Source organism: Mytilus trossulus, chromosome 2, assembly GCF_036588685.1.
Source record: "Mytilus trossulus isolate FHL-02 chromosome 2, PNRI_Mtr1.1.1.hap1, whole genome shotgun sequence".
NCBI classification, from domain to species: Eukaryota; Metazoa; Mollusca; class Bivalvia; order Mytilida; family Mytilidae; genus Mytilus; species Mytilus trossulus.
This window is the reverse complement of record NC_086374.1, coordinates 64828496-64851752: the sequence shown is the minus strand read 5'-3', so window position 1 is coordinate 64851752 and position 23257 is coordinate 64828496. Positions and strand designations below refer to the sequence as shown.

At 33.2% G+C, this 23257-nt stretch overlaps 1 protein-coding gene across 1 annotated transcript in view; it reads right to left on the bottom strand.

Annotated features, from left to right (window-relative positions):
• LOC134705940 (uncharacterized) overlaps nucleotides 1-23257 on the bottom strand; it is a 41934-nt gene that overhangs the window by 5619 nt on the left and 13058 nt on the right. The window contains exons 9-17 of the mRNA XM_063564652.1: nucleotides 20184-20457; nucleotides 16125-16509; nucleotides 13702-13886; nucleotides 12401-12492; nucleotides 9797-10034; nucleotides 8669-8722; nucleotides 7420-8330; nucleotides 922-1195; nucleotides 48-471 (exon numbers count right to left, since the gene is read on the bottom strand). Of these exons, the coding sequence (XP_063420722.1) occupies nucleotides 48-471; nucleotides 922-1195; nucleotides 7420-8330; nucleotides 8669-8722; nucleotides 9797-10034; nucleotides 12401-12492; nucleotides 13702-13886; nucleotides 16125-16509; nucleotides 20184-20457 (2837 nt within the window). The remainder of the gene's footprint in view (nucleotides 1-47; nucleotides 472-921; nucleotides 1196-7419; nucleotides 8331-8668; nucleotides 8723-9796; nucleotides 10035-12400; nucleotides 12493-13701; nucleotides 13887-16124; nucleotides 16510-20183; nucleotides 20458-23257) is intronic.

Here is a 23257-nt window from a genome sequence, read left to right as displayed (position 1 = left end):
CTATCTCAGTTGAAATAAAGTACTTTATAGTAATCTTTATCGTTCACTTTAAGATATTGTGTTCCATGGCAAAAATTAAAATATACCTCGTAGCTATTTCATCATTTGTATCACCTTCCGTTATGACAACCATTACATGTGGTGTATTATTTCGGCTGCCGTGACCTGGTGTAAAAATAACACTTGTGGTCAGGTCTATGGCTTCACTGATAGCGGTTGAACCTCCAATAAACGGAATTGTTGATATTGCGTTATTCAAGTCAACTTTATTAGTATATCTATTGAGATAAAACTCAGATTTAGCATGGATTGCATAAGATACCACAGCTACCCTGGTCTTATGTGGTGATATGTCAAAAGAACTAACAACATTTCTTACAAAGATTTTCGCACGTGCAAAGTCATCGGTTGAAAGACTGTTAGAACGATCAATAATAAAAGCCAAATCCAGTTTTTCATTTCCAGGGCATCCTGAAATGAACAAGAATCATGTATAACTCTTAGCAGACATAATCAGGGATAGATAGAGCAGCTTTTCATGGTAAAACACATGTTATAACTACAAATACATTCAACACAAAGTACTAATTTCAGAAATCAAAGAAAATTGAAAAGACATCTTTTCAAGATATGAGAATCAAATTTTTGTTTATCTTTCCTTTATACATTTATAACAAAATCTTAACTTAAACGTTGAAAATGACAGATATTTTAAGTTATCGAACTTAATTGATTTCAAGCAAGTAAACTGTCTGTTAAGCATAAGATCAGATATTAGAAAGTTATTGTTCATTTGTTAATAAAATGTACAATTAGTTTTATTACAGGGAAATCACCTGGACGCAGAGTTGACTAGCTAAATAGCAATTGAATTGTTGTTTGAGCAACAACCTTGTCAAATTGAATTAATAAATTTGATACCTTGATCGAGAATTTGTGCTTCATTTGTGAAATTTCCCCCAGCTTTATTTACGAAGTGAAGTTCATAAAAATTAGCTTGATCTTCTATTCGCCATTCACTTCCGCCATGAAGTATTGTATAAAGAGTCGCTGATATTCCAGAATACAATGGCTTCCGCAGATCAGACCATGTGACTCTACTCCAATCTATTCCAAATTGGTTTCTTATAATGTTGTATTCAGCTGTAAGTCGTCCTGCATTACTGAGGGTTTCGTAAAACATGTTCTTATCAATCTTTAAATGAAAATAAACGTTAATGTTATCTATGGAATGAGTGGCCGTGAATGTTAATATTCAAATAAGAACCAAAACAGTGGATTGTTTAAATTGGCAACTAAACAATATTCACCTTAATCAAAACCTTTTCTCCATTTTGTGAACTTGTTTCTAGACACGTATTTGCAAACTCAATAGTGCATATGTTTGTCTCTTCTATTCTATAGCACTGTGGCATAAACTTGTTTTTCAGATTTGGAGGATTTTAAATTTACATACCTGCCAAATTCCTCCATGATATCCATTGCGAAATGTTTTAGCATCATATCCGTTATGCGATTGAACATATGCTAACCTGACAAGGAATCGTTTTTCGTCAGCAAATAAACAAGACTCCCTTATAAGATTAACAACCGCATCCACTACTTCTGATCCAATAGCACCGGGCTGACGGTTTTGGTCGGCTCCATAACAGACGACAACAAAAAGCGCGAGAATACAGCAAACCTTCAACGGAGACATTGTGACACTTAACTGGCAATTCGAAAGTCAATGAATATTGGCGTCACAAAAGCTTATCAAATTTGAAGCTTATGTGCAAGTATAATTAAATCTTATCCAACTTAATTTCGAAGATTAGAATAATGAAGAGAATGACCAGCTATTTGCATAAAATATCAACTGATTGTTAGTGTTAAAGTGTTGACACTAGAAGCTATCGAAATGTTGTGCTATTGAATTTAATATACACTGTGATATTGTTATAATATGAAAGATATTTATCAAAAATAAATATTGCATTCTTGACGTTTTTTCCTTATTTTATTGTGTTTTAGGTGTCTCATTCACACATATTCATCATATAACTTATATTATCTTTTATTCACTCATTACCAAAATAAAGCAAAAAAAAAAAACCTTTTGTGGACATGCTGATTACGCTTCTCTGCTTAATAATATCTGAATGGTTTTTTTTTTTAGATTAAGATCATGTGAACGGTTTAAACCGCGGTGAACCTAGATCAAAATTATCCCATCTTACAAGTAGAGTGAACCAGGAATAATTACCACGCCTTCTTTATGTGACATAAAGTGGAGTAAATGTGAGGTTGGTGATAGTGACGTTGACTAATGTCATCTAAAATTCCAGTAATTAGATCATGAGAGAAACACAAGAATCGGTTTGAGCAAAGTTGTAGTCTAGCTTGAAATATAAAGAAGGAAAAATTTAGCTATCTACATTGGGTTATTTTTCGTCTTCTAATATGCATATATGCCTAATATTAACATTAACTCAACTAACATGATGGTATCCATATTTCACCTATTTTGACAGTTTTTTAACCAGTATTTTTTCGGAAGTTTCTGTTTTCTTTTTGTAGATATAATCCGTCGTTTTACTATCAAGTTTCATTATTTTAATTTTAATTCATATAAATTCAGGGAAAAAAATTGGTTGAACCAACCTTCCAACGCACCAAGATTCTTTATAGAGTTACACAAAATAAGCATATCGAAGATGATGTTTTGTTATAATTTGCTCACACTAGTGTTGTTTGGTCTGGCGTACTTGATAACTGTTTCAGGACAATTTGACAAAAGTCCATTATTTTTATTCATTTTTGTACAAAGATGAATGCTTGTGATATAGATTTTTATATGATAAAGATATAATCTACTGATCAGTTTGATTGATGCTTGGAGCTGGCATGGCAGTCACTGCTTGTAGTCCATTGTTAAAAAATAGGAACGAAAGATGCCAGAGGGGAGGCCAAACTCATAGATTGAAAATAAACTGACAACGCCATGTCTTAAAAAAAAGACAAACAGACAAATAATAGTACAGAAGACCCAACAAGGAAAACTAAAGACTAATCAACACGACCTCCACGAAAAACTTGGGTTGATCTCAGGTTAATTTATGTATCATAGTAAATTTCCTTAGGGTTTTTTTGTTACCTTTTTTGACATCAGACTAGGACTTCCCTTCAACTGAGTTTTACTGTGCGTATCACTGTGTGTTCGGTTTTTTCTACATTGGCTAGAGGCATAGGGGTAGGGTTGAGATCTCACTAAACAAGTTTAAAGTCGGCGATTTCTTTCCGTATGTCCCAAGTCAGGAGCCATCTGGTCTTAGTTAATCTTGTATGTTTTTTAAAAATTTCAGTTCATTTATATGTTTTTTGCGTTAGCATGACGTCCATTTTCTCTGAACTAGTACTTATTTTTATTTAGAGGTCAGCTGAGGTTCACCTTTTTGGTGCAGGATTTTCTCGCTGTGTTGCAGAACCATGGATGGCCTTCCAGTGTTATCTTTTCTTTGATCGTGTGGTTGTTGGTTCTTTGACATATTCCCCATTTCTATTCTCCACTTTATTATTTCTTTTATTATTCATTAGAATAGAAATAACAGTTATGTATTATTATTTTCAAACTCACTTTGCTTGAATCCCTTGATCCAATGCATCAGTATCGCACATGAATAGATCAAGATAAAGGTCACGAAAATAGTTCCCTCCCCAAGGAAAAAAAAGCTTCATAAAAAATCTGATTAAAGTATTTGTAGATATGCAAATCATATCAGAAGTATTATCTTAATTTCCGTCGATTGTTACTGTAGGTGTTTGGGGTACAACATGGTTGCAACTTCGGTATTCGGTGCGATAAGGTAATTGTGACTCATTCGCAAACACGACAGGAAATCATTTTCAGAATATTTCAAACAACCTAGTGTAAATGTTCTCGTATGAACACGGCATTTATTTCAAACCAAACCAGCAACACACCAGCGACGTCTCAGATTTCTATATACGTTATCTTTTGAATGTTATATAACAGATACTGCGGATTCATTAATATTCGTTGGATACCAATTTTCGTGGATTCAGGAGAACCACGAATTCAAATGTTCAACGAATAACAAATTTTCTAAAGGAATGGGTGTAGACTTTGCCAAAACCACGAAATTAAATATCCACGAATATGTAAATCTTCCTCAAACCACGAAAATTGGTACCCAAGAAAATAAATGAATCCACAGCATATGGCACTATTATCATGCTTGTATGGACTAATTAAAAAAACTCGTTGAAAGTATAAGAGACTATAACCTCCTAAATAACAGGTATTGAACAATAAATTAAAAAACACTTAATTCAAGTATATTATTTTGTTATTTTTGTACTAAAATGATAAATGTGGACATCTTTCATGGAATTAAAACATAACATTCGGAATGATTGCTAGCTACCACTCACTAAAGATCCCCAGATGTTTACCATATTGGATTTGCATTTTGATTTGAGTTGTAATGCACGAAATATATGAACACTTATTATTTTTTTTCCAAACATTTTAAATTTCATACACCAATAGTTCCCTATTCGCACGCCTGTCGTTATGTCCAATATTTTAATGGAGGAAACCCTTTGAAATATGATTGAAATAAAACACAACTAGTAGCAGCAAAAATGAAGTATATATACGACGGTATGAAAATAAGTTAATACCTAGATGATCCAACAGAAAAAAAAATTAAACACTTTGAGTAACACTCTATTGTAAAATAGGAACACATAAGGTTTAAGAAATTTGGATAGTTCGTATTCCCATGGCATTTTATTTTTACTAAATATTGTGGCATGATAATTGCACTTAAGATCACTATCGTTATTTGTTGAAAAAAAATCATACCTTAATTTTAGTTGATCAGCGTGAAAAATCCACATAATACTCTGTCAAGTTATGTAGGGACTATGTGAATCGGATATGGATAGATAAAACCCTATAGATATCTTAGAGAACAAACAAGTCTCTTACCTCTAGCAATTGTATAAACAGATGTGTTGTTTCTACCCTAAACACTGGTACTCCACAATATAACCAGAAAGACAAATTGAAAGAATAATTCGAAGCAGGTTTTAAATAAAGGCAACAGTAGTATACCGCTGTTCAAAACTCATAAATCCATGGACAAAAAACAAAATCGGGGCAACAAACCAAAACTGAGGGAAACGCATTAAATATAAAAGGAGAACAACGACACAACACCGAAACGCAACAGCACACAGAAACGGACCAAGCAACAGACAATACACCACGAGAATAACAAATATAACATCAAAACCAAATACATGAATATGGGATAGACAAGTACCGTGCCACGTCTTATCTCAAAAATAAGAGAAAACAGAAACGAACAATATTATAACAATGGCCATCTTCCTGACTTGGTACAGGACACTTTTAAACAGATATCTTGTGTTAGGAAGGGATTGGTCATATGTACTCAATTAATGAAACTGACAATTAGATGCTGGATTTCTTTTTATTTACACCATGTTATGGTTTGAGGAAGGGTGTTTTCAACAGACAACCGCCCTAGAGCCAACTTAACTCCTTATCAGATATAGATAACAGGCTGACTTCATTCAGGAGTTTTTGCAGAAAATGGAAAGAAGCTCGCGTTATTATCTAACTTCAAGTTCCGCGAAGAAGTAAATGTCTTCTCACCAAGTATTTTAATGTTTTATGACTACTTTAAACACATTACCCATGAAGATGAAATTTAAATTGGATGCACAGTTTCAGTTATATATACACATGGAAAAAAGTATTACAATACCAAATTGAAATTCAAATTGAAAAAATCACACTTTAATTTTTTGTGAGCTAGTTAAACATAAATTTAATCTCACCTGATCTAATCAATAAATATCGACTAGATAAGTTTTTATCTGCAAATGCCGCAACTGTACTTGTAAACAATAAAACATATGTTTTATCATCATTGTTTTCAACACTTTAAATTATAATCAAGTTTATAAAGTTATGTGATTGACACCTTGCAATCATCCACAACTCTTACTGCAGCAAGATGGAAGATTATCAGCATGAGATAAGCAGGTATGTTGCTGTGACAATTGCACGTATTGTTGGCCATCACCATTCCACTATAAGTCGTTTTGAGATTAAAAATCAGGTAACAAACGATGTTAAAGACCTTGCGAGATCAAGAAGACCTATAACACCTCCTAGGGAAAATCAAGCATATTGAAGGTTGGTCAGAAGGAACCCCATTGCAAACAAATCAATCCAAAAAAGAGAGTGGTGGCCATACAGGAGCCTTTAAATGAGAACAATTCGAGATCGACTCATCGCTACTAGTTATCGTGCGATAAGACTATTTCGAGGACCTAAATGTCACGATCAGACACACAGTTACCCGTGTCCAATGCAGCGCAGAACTTGCCAAAGTTAGGAAATATCGTGGAGGAAAATCCGTTGTTACAATGGACTTTAGTTTATCTTCCTTGGCTCGAACGTAGCACGGATTTGAACCATATTGATCAAATATCGAACACTATTTGTCGTCAAGTGCGCAAAGGGACACTCAAATTCAAACAATGCCCTTAGTCAGGAATGGTTTCTGCTACCTTAGCAACAAATAAGTCAACTTATGGCAGAAATCAGAAGACGTTAAGAGGCGGTTATCCGTTCAAATGGAGTATGCGCACAAAGTACTAATTCTTTGTCGTATAACGATAAACCATGATGTGAACAATCATCTTAAGATTAATTTTGAAATGTCTGACATTGTAAAGTTCGACTAGAGTAAAAGTTGTAAAATGCACTTTTTTGGTACAAAAAAACCCACTTCATTTTGTTATCAAAATAGTGGTTAAATAAAACATTTGTTTCATACATTTTTTGTTAGTTTTAACGTCAATGTTACCATCAACTATGTTTAAATATTATTTTACAAATATTTTATCATATTCCATCCAAAATAAGAGGCTGATTTTTCAAGTTTAAAAAATCAAGTTTTCCCCATGACTGTGTATATGTTAGTCTCATATCTTGACAGATCTTAGAGATTAATAATAAAGGTCGATAGACGTCCATCGGTTATAGTATGAAATGGTTTTATCTAATATATAAAAAAAGATATCAATGTTGATGCTGTTTTTCTTTTGTCATGCTTAAAACAGTTTTCCCCTTTAGATTATCACAGCGAATTTGTTTTTCAATATAGTAATGAATCTTGTATATAAAGTATATGTCGATCTGCATCTTCTTTTGAAATTGGTAATTTTTTTTACTGTAACAAACAAAATTTGATCATCAATATTTAACAAATTTTTTTTTATCAATTTATTTGAAATTAATTGTGGCTTTTCAAGTTGTACCATGATCACAGTGGAGGTTGTTACATAAGATAGCCGACTGAATCATTATTTTCCAAAAGAATTGTCAACCTGAAATGGGCCATCGACACAAGTGTTAGTAGCCCCATCAAAGTAGTAACTATTAGCTGGACATGATTTCAAGTATTGGTATCCAGACAAATCACACTGAATGTACTGATGGCGATTGCCTGTTACCGGAAACAGGAACTCTCCTGCAATGAGGTGGTATGATGTACATGGTGTTACCATCGCTTGACAATGTGCACAAAAGGTATAAGTTGTGTATGTAGTTCCAGTTGCACCTCCATTACCAGGTATGATAGCAATCGGCTTTTGGGTAGTTGGATGAGCATGTATGTCTGGGCACACCATCATTGGATCATGCGTAGGCGGTGTATATGAATTCCTTGGAACACAGTTTCTTGCAAGTGGACTAAAGACAAAATTTAACTGACATGTCATTAGGAATGATTGGTGCCAAAGATCACATTGAATGTACTTGTGCGAATCGCATTCATAAGGGTAAAAAAGAGGATCGCCTACTTTATATGTTCTACAAGGATTTGTATAGCCTGGCGGTACGATACATGTTAACTCGTGCTGATCCCATTCTTCATCATGGGGACAGCTCATAATCCAGGCCTTTCCCCAGACATCACAATGAATAAACTTTGTAACATCGGTCGGGTATGTAAAGAAAAAATGACCATTCAATATGTTCTCCAAAGAACAAGGATTTACTAAACCAGTCAGTGGTACTGTTAAATTTGGACAACTAGATCCTTCTCCAACACACTGTTCGCACTCTTGGTAATAAGACTGGTTTTGTGGACAATGAACAACATACTTTTGCAGTTTTTGGTCGCACATTAAATATTTGAGCTTTGAAAATGGATGCTCAAATTTTGTATGCCCATTTTTTAAGTTCTCTACGGTACAAACGTTTGGGAAAAGGTTCCACTTTTCTGAAAATAGAACCAAATAAATTAAATATTAAGTTGCATACTACTAAATTATATATCAGAACCACTAAATGCTTATGCCAATGATATTTAGAAATTAATTCCTATAAAAAAAAGAATACATGCTGACACGTATTGGGTTCGAATAACTTGTTTATCTATATTAACATTCTTTATGAAAGCTCTTATAGTACCTACAGTTTAATGTTTTAAAACTTGAAACTTTTGTTTTTATCTTTTGACCATAGTAAACTAAAATTGTATTTAAAAGCTTCGTGTGTCTTCTGTGAACACTATATTAGTTTGCTTATTAAAATGCGTTAAACTGACATGTACTCTACCTTCACAATTATCTGGACAGGGAACTTCTACTGCATTCTGGTAGCATTTGATATCTGTAAAATTTAACACATTTAATAGGTAATGAACATAACGTGAAGGTATCTAAGTTACCAATTGCATTTATTTCGTCAAAACTTCAAAATATAAGTTGTTTATTCTCTAAGAACATGAAGAAAACTCGTTAGATTGCAGCTGCTAATCTTTGTAAATGGGTAGGATTAGAGCTGGTGATTAGAGCTCTCCGTGGAATGTGTGCACTGTGAAGTTACATTCAGGAGTGTTATAAATCAAAATTATATTGAATTAAATTAAATAAGAAAAAATAAGAAACTAAAAAGTTCTAGCTTTTTTTTCCAAGGGTCAAAATAAATGTTGTTTTTTTAAATTACAACTCAACAAAGAGTCTCCCTACATATAGGCCCATCTCTTTGCTTATCCCGTCAACTATTCCTTTATCGTTATGACGTAGAATTAGCACAGGTATTTCTGAATCAGAATGAAAAGAAGATAGGACTTAAATATTCCTCTTAAAGCATTACTTGCTTTCACTAAATTAGTGAAAGTTATCCTTTCGTTTGATATGTTTAAGCTTTTGATTTAGCCATTAGATTAAGAGTTTTCCGTTAATTTTCCTCGGAGTTCAGTATTTTTGTGATTATACTTATATGATGTTTATTTGGCATTGCTGATCGCGTCTATCCTGTAAACAAAAATTGGCAAACAAATTTGTAATTTTCTGTTTTTCTAGTGTTTTTTTTTAAACATATTTGATTAGGCATTCCAGCTATTATAATTCGGCCGTTACTACTTAGTCTTCCTTGAGATGAAACGCGAGTCTGGAATATCAAATTATAAACCTGGTATTTTTAAAAGCTTTTTTACTGCTGGAGATCCATTAGTATAATCAAGTACTGTGAACTTTTCTGTCGATAAATACTTGCCGCAAAAATAACGCCAAGTTTTCTATAAGTTGCTACGGTGCCAATAGACAAGTAGAAGTACATAAAAATCGACTGAGTTGTGTGTCAGTGTTGTCTCTACTTTCATGTTAGAATAGAAATAATGTCCGCGTCTAAATGTCACCTCATCAGGAATACAATATAATTGATAAGCAAAAGGTAACTTACTATGATTTCTTTGGTCACCATCTTTTGGGTTAATACAAATTTCACAATTTCCACTTCCGCCAGAACTTTTGAGAGCGTCTACCATGTTAATGTACAGAGTACGGTCAGTAGAGCTATTTACAAACATCACACCTGGAGTTCCAGAGGAAACTGTAGTGGTTTGTTCGTAAAACGACTGGCTTGGATAAGGGTTGCTAAAGGCAGTATATATATTGCCTAGTCCACATGTAACATTGGACTAAAATTAAGATAATGATAACAAAGTTAAAAACCTTTCTAAAAAGGTACTTTTCAGTATCACGCATTACGTCAAAATGAATCAACAATTGATGATTGGGTCTTGGGTGAATACATATACATTGTACTGTTATATGTATATCTTATCCTGTCCACGTTCCCTATTCTATACCTCACGCTAGCCTATCGAATGCATACGGTATCATTCAGAACTGAGTAAATAAATTCCAAAATGGCGTGAATAATAGCTTTGCACAAGCAATTAACACATTTCGGCTTTGTTCATTGTTGAAGGCTGTATGGTAACCTATAGTTGTTTTAATATCTGTGTCATTTGGTCACTTTTGGAGAATTTTCTTATGGGCAATCCATCAACATGTTCTTTCTATATCTCAACAAGATCATTGCTGAGATTATAATAGAGCTTTAATCTATAGAAGGAAACATTTGCAATGTGATCGCTATAAATAATGTAGAAATATAAAGCATGTTACGAGGCGTTGATTTTCATTACTAGCTTAACTTTATTTTTTTCCAAGTTTCCCTTTCGAATTGTTTGACAGTGAGAAGCTAAAAGATACCAAAGGAACATTCAAACATTTAAACTTTTACTTTTCTACACTGGTTAGAGGTATAGGGGGAGGGTTGAGATCTCACTAACATGTTTAACCCCGCCGCATTTTTGCGCCTGTCCCAAGTCAGGAGCCTCTGGCCTTTGTTAGTCTTGTATTATTTAAATTTTAGTTTCTTGTGTACAATTTGGAAATTAGTATGGCGTTCATTATCACTGAACTAGTATATATTTGTTTAGGGGCTAGCTGAAGGACGCCTCCGGCTGCGGGAATTTCTCGCTACATTGAAGACCTGTTGGTGACCTTCTGTTGTTGTGTTGTTTTTTTTTTTTTATTTTGGTCGGGTTGTTGTCTCTTTGACACATTCCCCATTTCCATTCTCAATTTTATATAAGTTGAAAACAAACTGACAGCGTCATGAATAACAAGTGAAACTGCTCACTGATGATACCCCCGCCGCAAGTGGATAATATTAATAGTGTAAAAATATGCAAGTGTTCGGTAAACAGGAAGTTGTCGAGTGATGAATCTGAAAACGCATCACACGGTATAGCTGACTTATATAAATCTTGAAACCAAACTATAGAAATCCTTGTATTGTAGTTCCTGAGAAAAATGTGACGAAAATTTTCAACTTGGCTATCATGTGTAAAATCATACAAGTGTTCGGTAAACAGGAAGTTGTCAAGTGATCAATCTGAAAACGCATCACACAGTATATCTGACTTAGATAAACCCTGAAACCAAATTTCAGAAATCCTTGTATTGTAGTTCCTGAGAAAAATGCGACGAAAAATATTCATGGGACGGACGGACAGACTGACGGACTGACGGAAGGACAGGCAGAGGTTAAACAATATACCCCCCCCCTTTTTTTTTAAAGCGGGGGTATAAAAAAGAAAAAGCCAAACAATAGTACACAACACATAATATACAAAACTAAAGACTGAGCAACATATATTTCGCCAAAAAATAAATGTGATCTCAGGGTACGGGATTGTAGTTATGACAATTGGAACATATCCGTTTTTATCACTTAGAACTCTTGGTTTAATAGCTGTCTTGTGAGTAGCAATCCTCTATCAAGGAAATCATGTAAGAAATTAAAGCGGAGCTCAGCTGAATATCGTATCAACTAGTAGATACATAGTCCGTATGCTGCAGCTGCTGTAATGCTGCTACATACAAACGTGAAGTTCACATTTCGGAAGCTTAAATAATCGGCGTTGTCATTTAAGTTATGTTTCAAATAGACCCTCATTTTCTGTTTCTAAGTGTTAGTCAAGATATCAGCAGACTTAACTGTATCTGTTGTATCATTTGTCTCAAGTCCGATGTGACAGACGCGTTCAACATAGTCGCGAATTTGAAATATTTATTGAGAGAAAACATCATCTACTAGTATATAGCGGGTCGTTTTTAAAAATCTTACAGAACCAAGTGGGTTTTGCTCGTTGTTCGCTGACGCGTGTAGCTGTTAACATTAATGTCCAATATATAGTATGATTGATAGTTGTTCCATACCTTCTTATCTTTATACTATACAGAACGGATAAAATCTTCCAGGGAAATCTTTGTTTGCGAGTATCATTATTATATCGGTTCTTTCGGAAAGATCGACTTTCAAATGCTCAGTTGCTTGATGCGAATCTGTTTAAATATCAAAGTGCTTACAGTTTCATTATGACTGTTTAACTAGAAATTCATAACAATATGATATACTTTCAACAACATATGCAAGAGTGATCTTGAAATAAAACGTATAAATTTACATTCGAGCTTTACATTGTCTCACCTCTAGTGTTACTCCTCCAATTTTTGTATTGTAAGCTAGTGTAGGACATTCACCAAGTGTGCAACAGAAAGGCTCGTGTATATAAATTGGTGCTGTAACGATTAGATAGGTAGTAAAGTAAGGTTGGAATTAATCATATGTGGGGTTAAAAACCAATGAAACAGAAAATTTGCAGAAAAAATACATAGTATTAAGGTCAATCAGTTAGATAACAAAAGTGTCAAAGAATAGTGTATAGTTTACAGATCACAAACAACCTCTTAGCCGTCAAATATCGGTATTGACGACAAAAATACGTGTACAAGTAAACGAATGTAGTAAAAATACAACATAAAAAAATCCCACAGCTGATAAATGCAAACACAAAGACTTCATTTGCTTATTTAGAAGTCCTTCCTTCTTACTCTCAACCAGAAGTATACCAAATTTACATGTTCTCTTTTAAAACACATTAACATATAAAAAGCATATATTTGAAGCATGTAAATATACAACTATACTATTTCAAATGATTGTAAAACTCGAAGTATTCAGAGAAGCCATAAAAAGAGGAGATAACTTAACACTAAGCAACATAATCATGTTAGTTACGTTACATACGAAACGCTCCCAAGAAAATTTCTTATAAACGTGTTTTTTATTAGTTGATTGTTGGTGTTCAATGTTAATTTCAGCACTAATGGATATATCGTGGCGGTAAGTCTTTATTGTTGTAGGAAGCCGTTTTGTCAAAAGAAATGCATGAAATTGGTTTTCGTTATCAATTAAGATTAATTTGGAATCGAACGCACCTGCTACGTGCGGGGTTCGAACTCCTAACGTCCGCGTTGACAGGCTAGTGATACATCAGATGAACTCGCCATTTCTAATTCAAAATTTAATTTAATGTCTGAAACAAGTAATTCGCTTAAAAGTTTGCAAAAGGCTTTCGTCTACTTATATTATATCTTAAAAACTAAAACGTCAAAAGTCAGTTTAAAATGCTAAGAGTTTTCCAAAGAATACAATTAATATTTGGAATTGCATATTCAAACATTGTATGTTTATGATTATAACTGTTTATTTGAAGCTTTGTCCCCTCTCTAATTCCCATCCACATATGTCCAACTATTGAATATTTGTGGGAAATTTTCGCCTAAAAATTTAATCATCAGATCATTAGTTTGGGCTTTATAACGTTTACTTCCAAGTGATAAGAAAACGTGATTTCCATGCTTTAAAATGTGTTTAACAATACACAAGTTTTAACAAAGAAAAAAGTTCAATAAATAGAAACAGCAAACTTTCCTTAAAAGTCTTACCTCCACAAGTACTCTTTTGAATTTCTTCTTTAATGGCCTTTATCTCGGAGTAGCTGGTGACACTAAACACATGAGTACAGGAAGGGTTCGATGCAATAGTATTCAGTGTTTGTTTCTGTATATTGTTACCAACACCTATTGAGAATACGGTTATACCTGCTCGGTGTGCTCTTTCAGCAGCATGCCTGAAAAAGCAGAATGAACTATATGTAATAAGTATACTAATTAACATATAGTGCGTCCAATATTGTAATATAACCAGTCTTAATATGGCACATAGTATAGTAAAGTAGGCAAACTGTACGGGGCGCCGAATGGGACTCTTGTGGTTTTGTACAAAATTTAATTCTGTCATAACAAAATCATTTTTGTCTTACAAAACTATGTGCTACAGACTTGTTTTGTGAGAACTTCAATTTTGTGATGACAAAATTCATTTGTGTAGACAAAATTCATTTTTGTCATGACAAAATTCATTTTTGTAGACAAAATTCATATTTGTCATGACAAAAGTCAATTTTGTCTTAAAGGTATGCAAATATAAACATATTTGCATAAAAAATTGACTTTTGTTACCTGATATGGAAATTAAATCACAAAAGTCAATTGTGTACGGTAAGATTCAATTTTGTGAGACAAAATTGACTTTTGTGAAACAAAATTAACTTTTGTGAGACAAAATTGACTTTTGTGAGACAAAATTGACTTTTGTGAGACAAAATTCAATTTTGTCATTGAATCTTGTCATTTTTGTTGAGACAAAATTCAATTTTGTCATTTTTGCTGAGACAAAATTCAATTTTGTCATTTTTGTTGAGACAAAAGTCAATTTTGTCAATTTTGTTGAGACAAAAGTCAATTTTGTAAATTTTGTTGAGACAAAAGTCAATTTTGTGACGACAAAATTCATTTTTGTGATTACAAAATTCAATTTTGTAAGAACAAAATTGACTTTTATGAGACAAAATTGACTTTCGTGAGACAAAATTGACTTTCGTGAGACAAAAATCAATTTTGTTGAGACAAAATTCAATTTTGTTAATTTTGTTGAGACAAAATTCAATTTTGTCAATTTTGTTAAGACAAAAGTCAATTTTGTCAATTTTGTCTCATAAAAGTCAATTTTGTCAATTTTGTCTCATAAAAGTCAATTTTGTCTCACAAAAGTCAATTTTGTGTAACAAAAGTCAATTTTGTGTAACAAAAGTCAATTTTGTGTAACAAAAGTCAATTTTGTGTAACAAAAGTCAATTTTGTGTAACAAAAGTCAATTTTGTGTAACAAAAGTCAATTTTGTGTAACAAAAGTCAATTTTGTGTAACAAAAGTCGATTTTGTATGCAAATTAGTTCACAGAAACCAAACTAAACTAATTTAAATACAAAATTGACTTTTGTCGCTCAATTTTCAAATCAATTTTGTCAATTTTGTCTCATAAAAGTCAATTTTGTGTAACAAAAGTCAATTTTGTGTAACAAAAGTCAATTTTGTGTAACAAAAGTCAATTTTGTGTAACAAAAGTCAATTTTGTGTAACAAAAGTCAATTTTGTGTAACAAAAGTCAATTTTGTGTAACAAAAGTCGATTTTGTATGCAAATTAGTTCACAGAAACCAAACTAAACTAATTTAAATACAAAATTGACTTTTGTCGCTCAATTTTCAAATTAGGTAACAAAAGTCTCGTCTGTGTAACAAAAATGAATTTTGTCATGACAAAAGTGACTTTTGTCCGCTGATAGATAATTTTGTATGACAAAATTTCAAATTTGTAGTATGATACAAATTTTGTTAAACTGAACTCATTTTTGTTGAACAAAAGTCACTTTTGTCCGTACAAAATTGAATTTTGAGTACAAAACCACAAGAGTCCCATTCGGCGCCCCGTAAACTGGTGTAATAACTTATAAATATATATATATATAAAGTCTACTATTGTTTTGTGATTTCCTACCCCCACCGTACAATATAACTGCTATTAGACTTGTTTAACCCTCCAAATGTCCATGTGCATATCCGAAGTCATTGATTTTCATTGTCTGCTACATGTATTGGCATTTGTTTGTACCTGGAGTAATGTATATACACTTGCCACTCGTTGAACAAACTATCGTATGACTTTTGTTTGTGTTTGTGTCTTTGGAATGCTATTAAAATGTCGTATACCACGCATGTATATATGATGACTAAAGCTGTAGAGCTGGATAACTAATTGCTTCTCTCGTAATTATAACCACGGCTTCTGGTAATTTTCTGGAAGAATAGATGAAAAAAACAAAATAACGAAATATCTGCGAGACCAAAATTTAAATAAATAATTCTATATGAATTTTATGCATTACGCAGTTGCAATTATATACAGTACCCATGTTATTACCCGTCGTTTTAAGATATTAATTTTATTTTGACATAACCTTGAAATGTACCTCGTGTCTATTTCGTCATTTGCATCGCCGTCCGTAATGACAACCATTACTTTAACTGCGTTATTTCGGCTGCCGTGACTTGGTGTAAAAATGTTAGTTGTGGTCAGGTCTATGGCTTCACTGATAGCAGTAGAACCACCAACGAACGGTATAGCTGATATGGCGTTCTTCAAGTCTACTTTATTAGTGTATCTATCAAGATAAAACTCAGATTTAGCATGGCTTGCATACGATACCACAGCTACCCGGGTCTTGATTGGTGTTATGTCAAAGGAATCAACAACGTTTCTGACAAAGTTTTTGGCGCGTACGAAGTCATCGGTTGATAAACTGTTAGAACGATCAATGATAAAAGCCATATCAAATTTTTCTATTACACGACATCCTGAAAGGAAAAAGAATCATTTATAACTCTTAGCAGATATCATGGATAGATACAGATTGTTTTCATTGTAAAACATATGCTATCAGCTACAGTGAACATTAATTTCTAAATTTAGAAATCAAAGAAAATTGAAAAAAATGTCTATAGCTACGAGACTCAAATTTGATTTAATCTTTTTTATATATGTAGGACTCAAATCAATGGTGGGTTCCAAATCTATGGGAGATTCCTAATCTATGATAAATGTGACGTCATGCCATCCCAAATCAATGGCAAGTTTTGTAATTTCCTAATCTATGGCGGATTTATGTAGTTTCCAAATGTATGGCAAGTTTTGTGCAAATGGAAAACAGTACAGTGTCGACCAATTACTTGTCTTAAGCAATCGGAAGTATACAATAACGAGAGCATGTCAACAAACATTTGTGAAATATGCCTTTTCCTTAATGATCAACCAAGAAATCCTAAATGATAAATTCATATGCCTTAATACATACTTCAAGATTAAAATGATGTACTCTGTAAAAATATAAACATTTTTTAATCTGTGCATGGTACCTAGCTTGTTTAACAAATTCTTTAAACGAATTAATAAGATATTTAAAAACAAGAAGGCCGCTTTTTATAAAAGAAAATATTAAAAGAGTAACAAATAAAGATAAACAGTTTGAATTTTCAAATAATATTTATTTCAGCGATATCATTAATACATGTTTTTTATTTGATGACGATTTAAATCAAAATTGTATCCGGTAAATATATATTTCACTTAAAAAACTTTGCAAGGTTGAAGCTGTAGACAGTAAACTACTATTAGATACATATATGATGTGGTATGAGTGCTAACTCTCCATCCAAGTAACAATTTATAAAAGTAAACCATTAAAGGTCAAGGTACAGCCTTCAACACGGAGCTTTGGCTCACACCGAACAGCAAGCTATAAAGGGACCCAAAACTCCTTTTTTCTAAAATATTCGGTACTGATAATAGCGGTGCCATAATTCATTGCGGGATTATTCAATCAGTACAGCACATTTTGTCCATCTTCGGGATATAAGGTCACATATTCCTTTAAACCACCCACAAATTGTTGTCAGTGAAATATCTTTATCTTGAATGGTGTTCAAATCTATGCGTTCCGCCATCGTTAGAGACGGCGAAGATATAATAAGGCGTTATCCAATTGTGACGTAATATGTTACTCTTTCCCCCAGATCAGCCATAGATTTGGAGAAAACAAAAATCTGCCATAGATTTGAGTTGTTTGGCGTTTGCCTTAGGAAGCAATACACAGTTAGGAGTTTAGTTTCGCATTTTGGCCCCTGTGGATTTTTCAAATAGGAAAACTGTGTAATAAAATTCAGTTTTAGACAGCTGAGTGCTAATTTAGCCTTCAAATCTGGTTTATAAGAGCATCGAGATTATTTTTTACATGTTTAATTGGCTGTTTTCTTTTTGACAATCCGTATTTTCATAGCTAGACCGGCCATCGGTCCACAAATTAATGTAATGTTTACAAACCTTTTTTTTTACACCAAATTTTATCAAAAAATGAGATGAAAGACATATGATTTTCATTGGATTAGCTCAATGATATATGTACACAGTTTCAAAAAAGGTATGACTTCAAGCTATTGAAATTCTACTTTAAGCCAAATATTGGGGAAATATGTGACATCTTCCCCCCCTTTTTTGCAATATTTTATAACAAATAAATGCAGATTGTTGCCATGGATACATCCAAAAGCAATTACATTTTACCATTTTATATACTGGATATAAAATCTATGGAATTTATAAGGGCAAATTTTAATATTTTTTCCTAACTGTTTATTGCTTCCTTAGATTAGGTATCTGCCATAGATTTGGAAACCCGCCATAGATTTGAATCCTAGATATACCTGCATAAACAAATCTTGACTTAAACAGTTATTTAAAGTTATCAAATTTAATTGATTTCAATCAAATCAATTGTCTATATAGCATCAGATCAAATATTAAAAAGATATTTGTGTCACTTCTTAAGAAAATGCACAAATGCAATAGCAATAGGGACAGATACAAGGATCCCATCCAAGAACACATAATCCATTATATATTAAAGAAAGCGGTTGTAAAATAGTATGTATTTTAACTAGATCCAGTGGTAAATTAAAAGCAAATTTAGGAAAAGAACATGCTAATATGACTATTAATACTGCTTTGTACTAGAACGCTGAATTGTTAATAAGTTAGTTCACAAGTTAATCGTTCACAAGAAAACGTGTCACCCTATTGGGCACAATATTCTGATTTCACCCGACAAGAATTTGATGTTACTTTTAACTGCCGTTTAAAAAGCAGCAAATACGCATCTTCAATTCTTTGTTTTGACTCGACAGTGGTCAAAACCATTACCTCCTGCGACTTTCACGAGTCTATCGAGCCGGTAAGACTGCATTGGTTGTATAGATTAAGTTTTTAGAAATATACCGATGTTAAATTTTCATGAATCTATTACGCATGACTCTAAAGATAATATAGAACGGTGTCTTCGACGGGAATAGCGTCTGCTGCTATAGTCCAATTTATCTACATACACATAAGAATTGCATGGTACACGCATAATGTATTTTAGTATATGGTATATATATATACAAGTCTAAATTGAGAACTACGTTCAAACCTATGATTGCGTTGGATAAAAACCGCAATTTTTATACGTGTGCATGTAAAAAAAATCGTTGTAGAAGGGTCTAAAAACAGCACAAACAACATTTTCCAAAAGACCAAAAAAGTGAAAAAGAATATTTAAACAAAACGCATTTGACTAACAGGTCGAACAACCGATGTCCTTTAATCCTGCTGACTGCCATTGGCGATTGCCAAATAAAATTGATCACAAGATGTAACAAAATGGATCTTAATATATAACTTTAATACTAAACAGAAAACAATAAACTAGTGGCCAAGATGTTATGCCACAAACATAAGGTGTCAGTGTTGTTGGTTTTTTTTGTACACCAGATCCGGATTTCGACAATAAATGTCTTTTCAGGGATGTTAGGGATCGAAACGGTATTTGGAAGTCCATATAAAATTACCCTCATTTTTAGATAGACTCTTGAATTTTAAGAGTCAATAGGATGAACGGATCATATAAACCGGAGGGAAAATATGATACAAGCCCAAACGAAAAATATAAAGAAGTCTAAATTGAAAAGTTCAAACCTATGATTGCGTTGGATAAAAAGCGCAATTTTTATACGTGTGCATGTAAAACAAATTTCGTTGTAGAAGGGTCTAAATATATATTCGTATAAATATATATAACTCGTCTAAACATCAGCCCAAAAATGTTTGATCTGTAAAATTAGCTTTCGCAAATTTTTGTTCTTCCCTCGCCGGGATTCGAACTCATGCTTCTGAGATATCTTGACACTAACTCGCCTGCACTGTATCCGGTGTGCTAGACCACACGACCACCTTGGCTTCACTAAATATTCATGATTTCTGAACTTACAATTTGAACTTTTTGATCAAATATATTTTCTGACAATAATTCTAAACACAATTTTGATATCACAAAAGCTCTTTTTTTACGGGGAAATAACCTGCACGTGTTGAATAGCTAAATAGCAAATGAATTTGTTTGAGCAACAAACTTATTAAATTGAATCAATGAATTTGATACCTTGATCGAGAATGCTTGCTTCGTTTGTGAAATTGTTCCCAGCTTTATTTACAAAGTGAAGTTCGTAAAAATGAGCTTGATCTTCTATTCGCCATTCAGTTCCGCCATGAAGTATTGTATAAAGAGCAGCTGATATTCCAGAATGCAATGGCTTCCGCAGATCAGACCATGTGACTCTACTCCAGTCTATCCCAAATTGGTTTCTTATTATGTTGTATTCATTTGTAAGTCGTCCTGCATTACTGTGGGTTTCGTCAAACATGTTCTTATCAACCTTAAAATGAAAATATACGTTAATGTTATCTATGAAATGAGAGGCCGTGAATGATCATATTCGAATGAGAACCAAAGTAGTAGATTGTTTTAATTGGCAACTAAACAATATTCACCTTGATCAAAACCTTTTCTGCATTTTGTGAACTTGTTTCTACACACGTATGTGCAAACTCAATAGTACACATGTTTGGCTATTCTACTTTATAGCACTGTGGCATGAAACTTGTTTTTCAGATTTGGAGGATTTTAAATTTACATACCTGCCAAATTCCTCCATGATATCCATTGCGAAATGTTTTAGCATCATATCCGTTATGCGATTGAACATATGCTAACCTGACAAGGAATCATTTTTCGTCAGCAAATAAACAAGATTCCCTTATAAGATTAACAACCGCATCCACTACTTCTGATCCAATAGCACCGGGCTGACGGGTTTGGTCGGCTCCATAACAGACGACAACAAAAAGCGCGAGAATACAGCAAACGTTCAAGGACGGAGACATTGTGACACTTAACTGGCAATTCGAAAGTCAATGAGTATTGGCGTCACAAAAGCTTATCAAATTTGAAGCTTATGTGCAAGTTTAATTAAATCTTATCCAACTTTAGATCGAAGATTAGAACAATGAAGAGAATGACCAGCTATCTGCACAAAATATCGACTGATTGTTATTGTTAAAGTATTGACACTAGAAGCTATCGAAATGTTGTGCTATTGAATTTAATATACACTGTGATATTGTTATAATATGAAAGATATTTATCAAAAATAAATATTGCAATCTTGACGTTTTTTCCTTATTTTATTGTGTTTTAGGTGTCTCATTCACACATATTCATCATATAACTTATATTATCTTTTATTCACTCATTACCAAAATAAAGCAAAAAAAAAACCTTTTGTGGACATGCTGATTACGCTTCTCTGCTCATTAATATCTGAATGTTGTTTTTTTTTAGATTAAGATAATGTGAACGGTTTAAACCGCGGTGAACCTAGATCAAAATTATCCCGTCTTTCAAGTAGAGCGAACCAGGAATAATCACCACGCCTTCTATATGTGAACATAAAGTGGAGTAAATGCGAGGTTGGTGTTAGTGACGTTTACTAATGTCATCTGAAATTCCAGTAATTAGATCATGGGAGAAACAAAAGAATCGGTTTGAGCAAAGTTGAAGTCTAGCTTGAAATATAAAGAAGGAAAAATTTAGCTATCTACATTGGGTTATTTTTCGTCTTCTAATATGCATATATGCCTGATATTAACATTAACTCAACTAACATGATGGTATTCATATTTCACCTATTTTGACAGTTTTTTAACCAGTATTTTTTCGGAAGTTTCTGTTTTCTTTTTGTAGATATAATCCGTCGTTTTACTATCAAGTTTCATTATTTTAATTTTAATTCATATAAATTCATGGAAAAAAATTGGTTGAACCAACCTCCCAACTCACCAAGTTTCTTTATAGAGTTACACAAAATAAGCATATCGAAAATGATGTTTTGTTATAATTTGCTCACACTAGTGTTGTTTGGTCTGGCGTACTTATAATCCTGGTACCTTTGATAACTGTTTTAGGACTATTTGACAAAAGTCCATTCTTTTTATTCATTTTTGTACAAAGATGAATGCTTGTGATATAGATTTTCATATGATAAAGATATAATCTACTGATCAGTTTGATTGATGCTTGGAGCTGGCATGGCAGTCACTGCTTGTAGTCCATTGTTAAAAAATAGGAACGAAAGATGCCAGAGGGGAGGCCAAACTCATAGATTGAAAATAAACTGACAACGCCATGTCTTAAAAAAAAAGACAAACAGACAAATAATAGAACAGAAGACCCAACAAGGAAAACTAAAGACTAATCAACACGACCTCCACGAAAAACTTGGGTTGATCTCAGGTTTATTTATGTATCATTGTAAATTTCCTTAGGTTTTTTTTGTTACCTATTTTGACATCAGACTCGGACTTCCCTTTAACTGAGTTTTACTGTGCGTATCACTGTGTGTTTTTTTTTTTTTTACATTGGCTAGAGGCATAGGGGTAGGGATGAGATCTCACTAAACAAGTTTAAAATCGGCGATTTCTTTCCGTCTGTCCCAAGTCAGGAGCCATCTGGTCTTAGTTAATCTTGTATGTTTTTTTAAAATTTCAGTTCATTTATATGTTTTTTGCGTTTAGCATGACGTCCATTTTCTCTGAACTAGTACTTATTTTTATTTAGAGGTCAGCTGAGGTTCACCTTTTTGGTGCAGGATTTTCTCGCTGTGTTGCAGAACCATGGATGGCCTTCCAGTGTTATCTTTTCTTTGATCGTGTGGTTGTTGGTTCTTTGACATATTCCCCATTTCTATTCTCCACTTTATTATTTCTTTTATTATTCATTAGAATAGAAATAACAGTTATGTATTATTATTTTCAAACTCACTTTGCTTGAATCCCTTGATCCAATGCATCAGTATCGCGCATGAATAGATCAAGATAAAGGTCACGAAAATAGTTCCCTCACCAAGGAAAAAAAAGCTTCATAAAAAATCTGATTAAAGTATCTGTAGATATGCAAATCATATCAGAAGTATTATCTTAATTTGCGTCGATTGTTACTGTAGGTGTTTGGGGTACATCATGGTTGCAACTTCGGTATTCGGTGCGATAAGGTAATTGTGACTCATTCGCAAACACGATAGGAAATCATTTGCAGAATATTTCAAACAACCCAGTGTAAATGTTCTCGTATGAACACGGCATTTATTTCAAACCAAACCAGCAACACACCAGCGACGT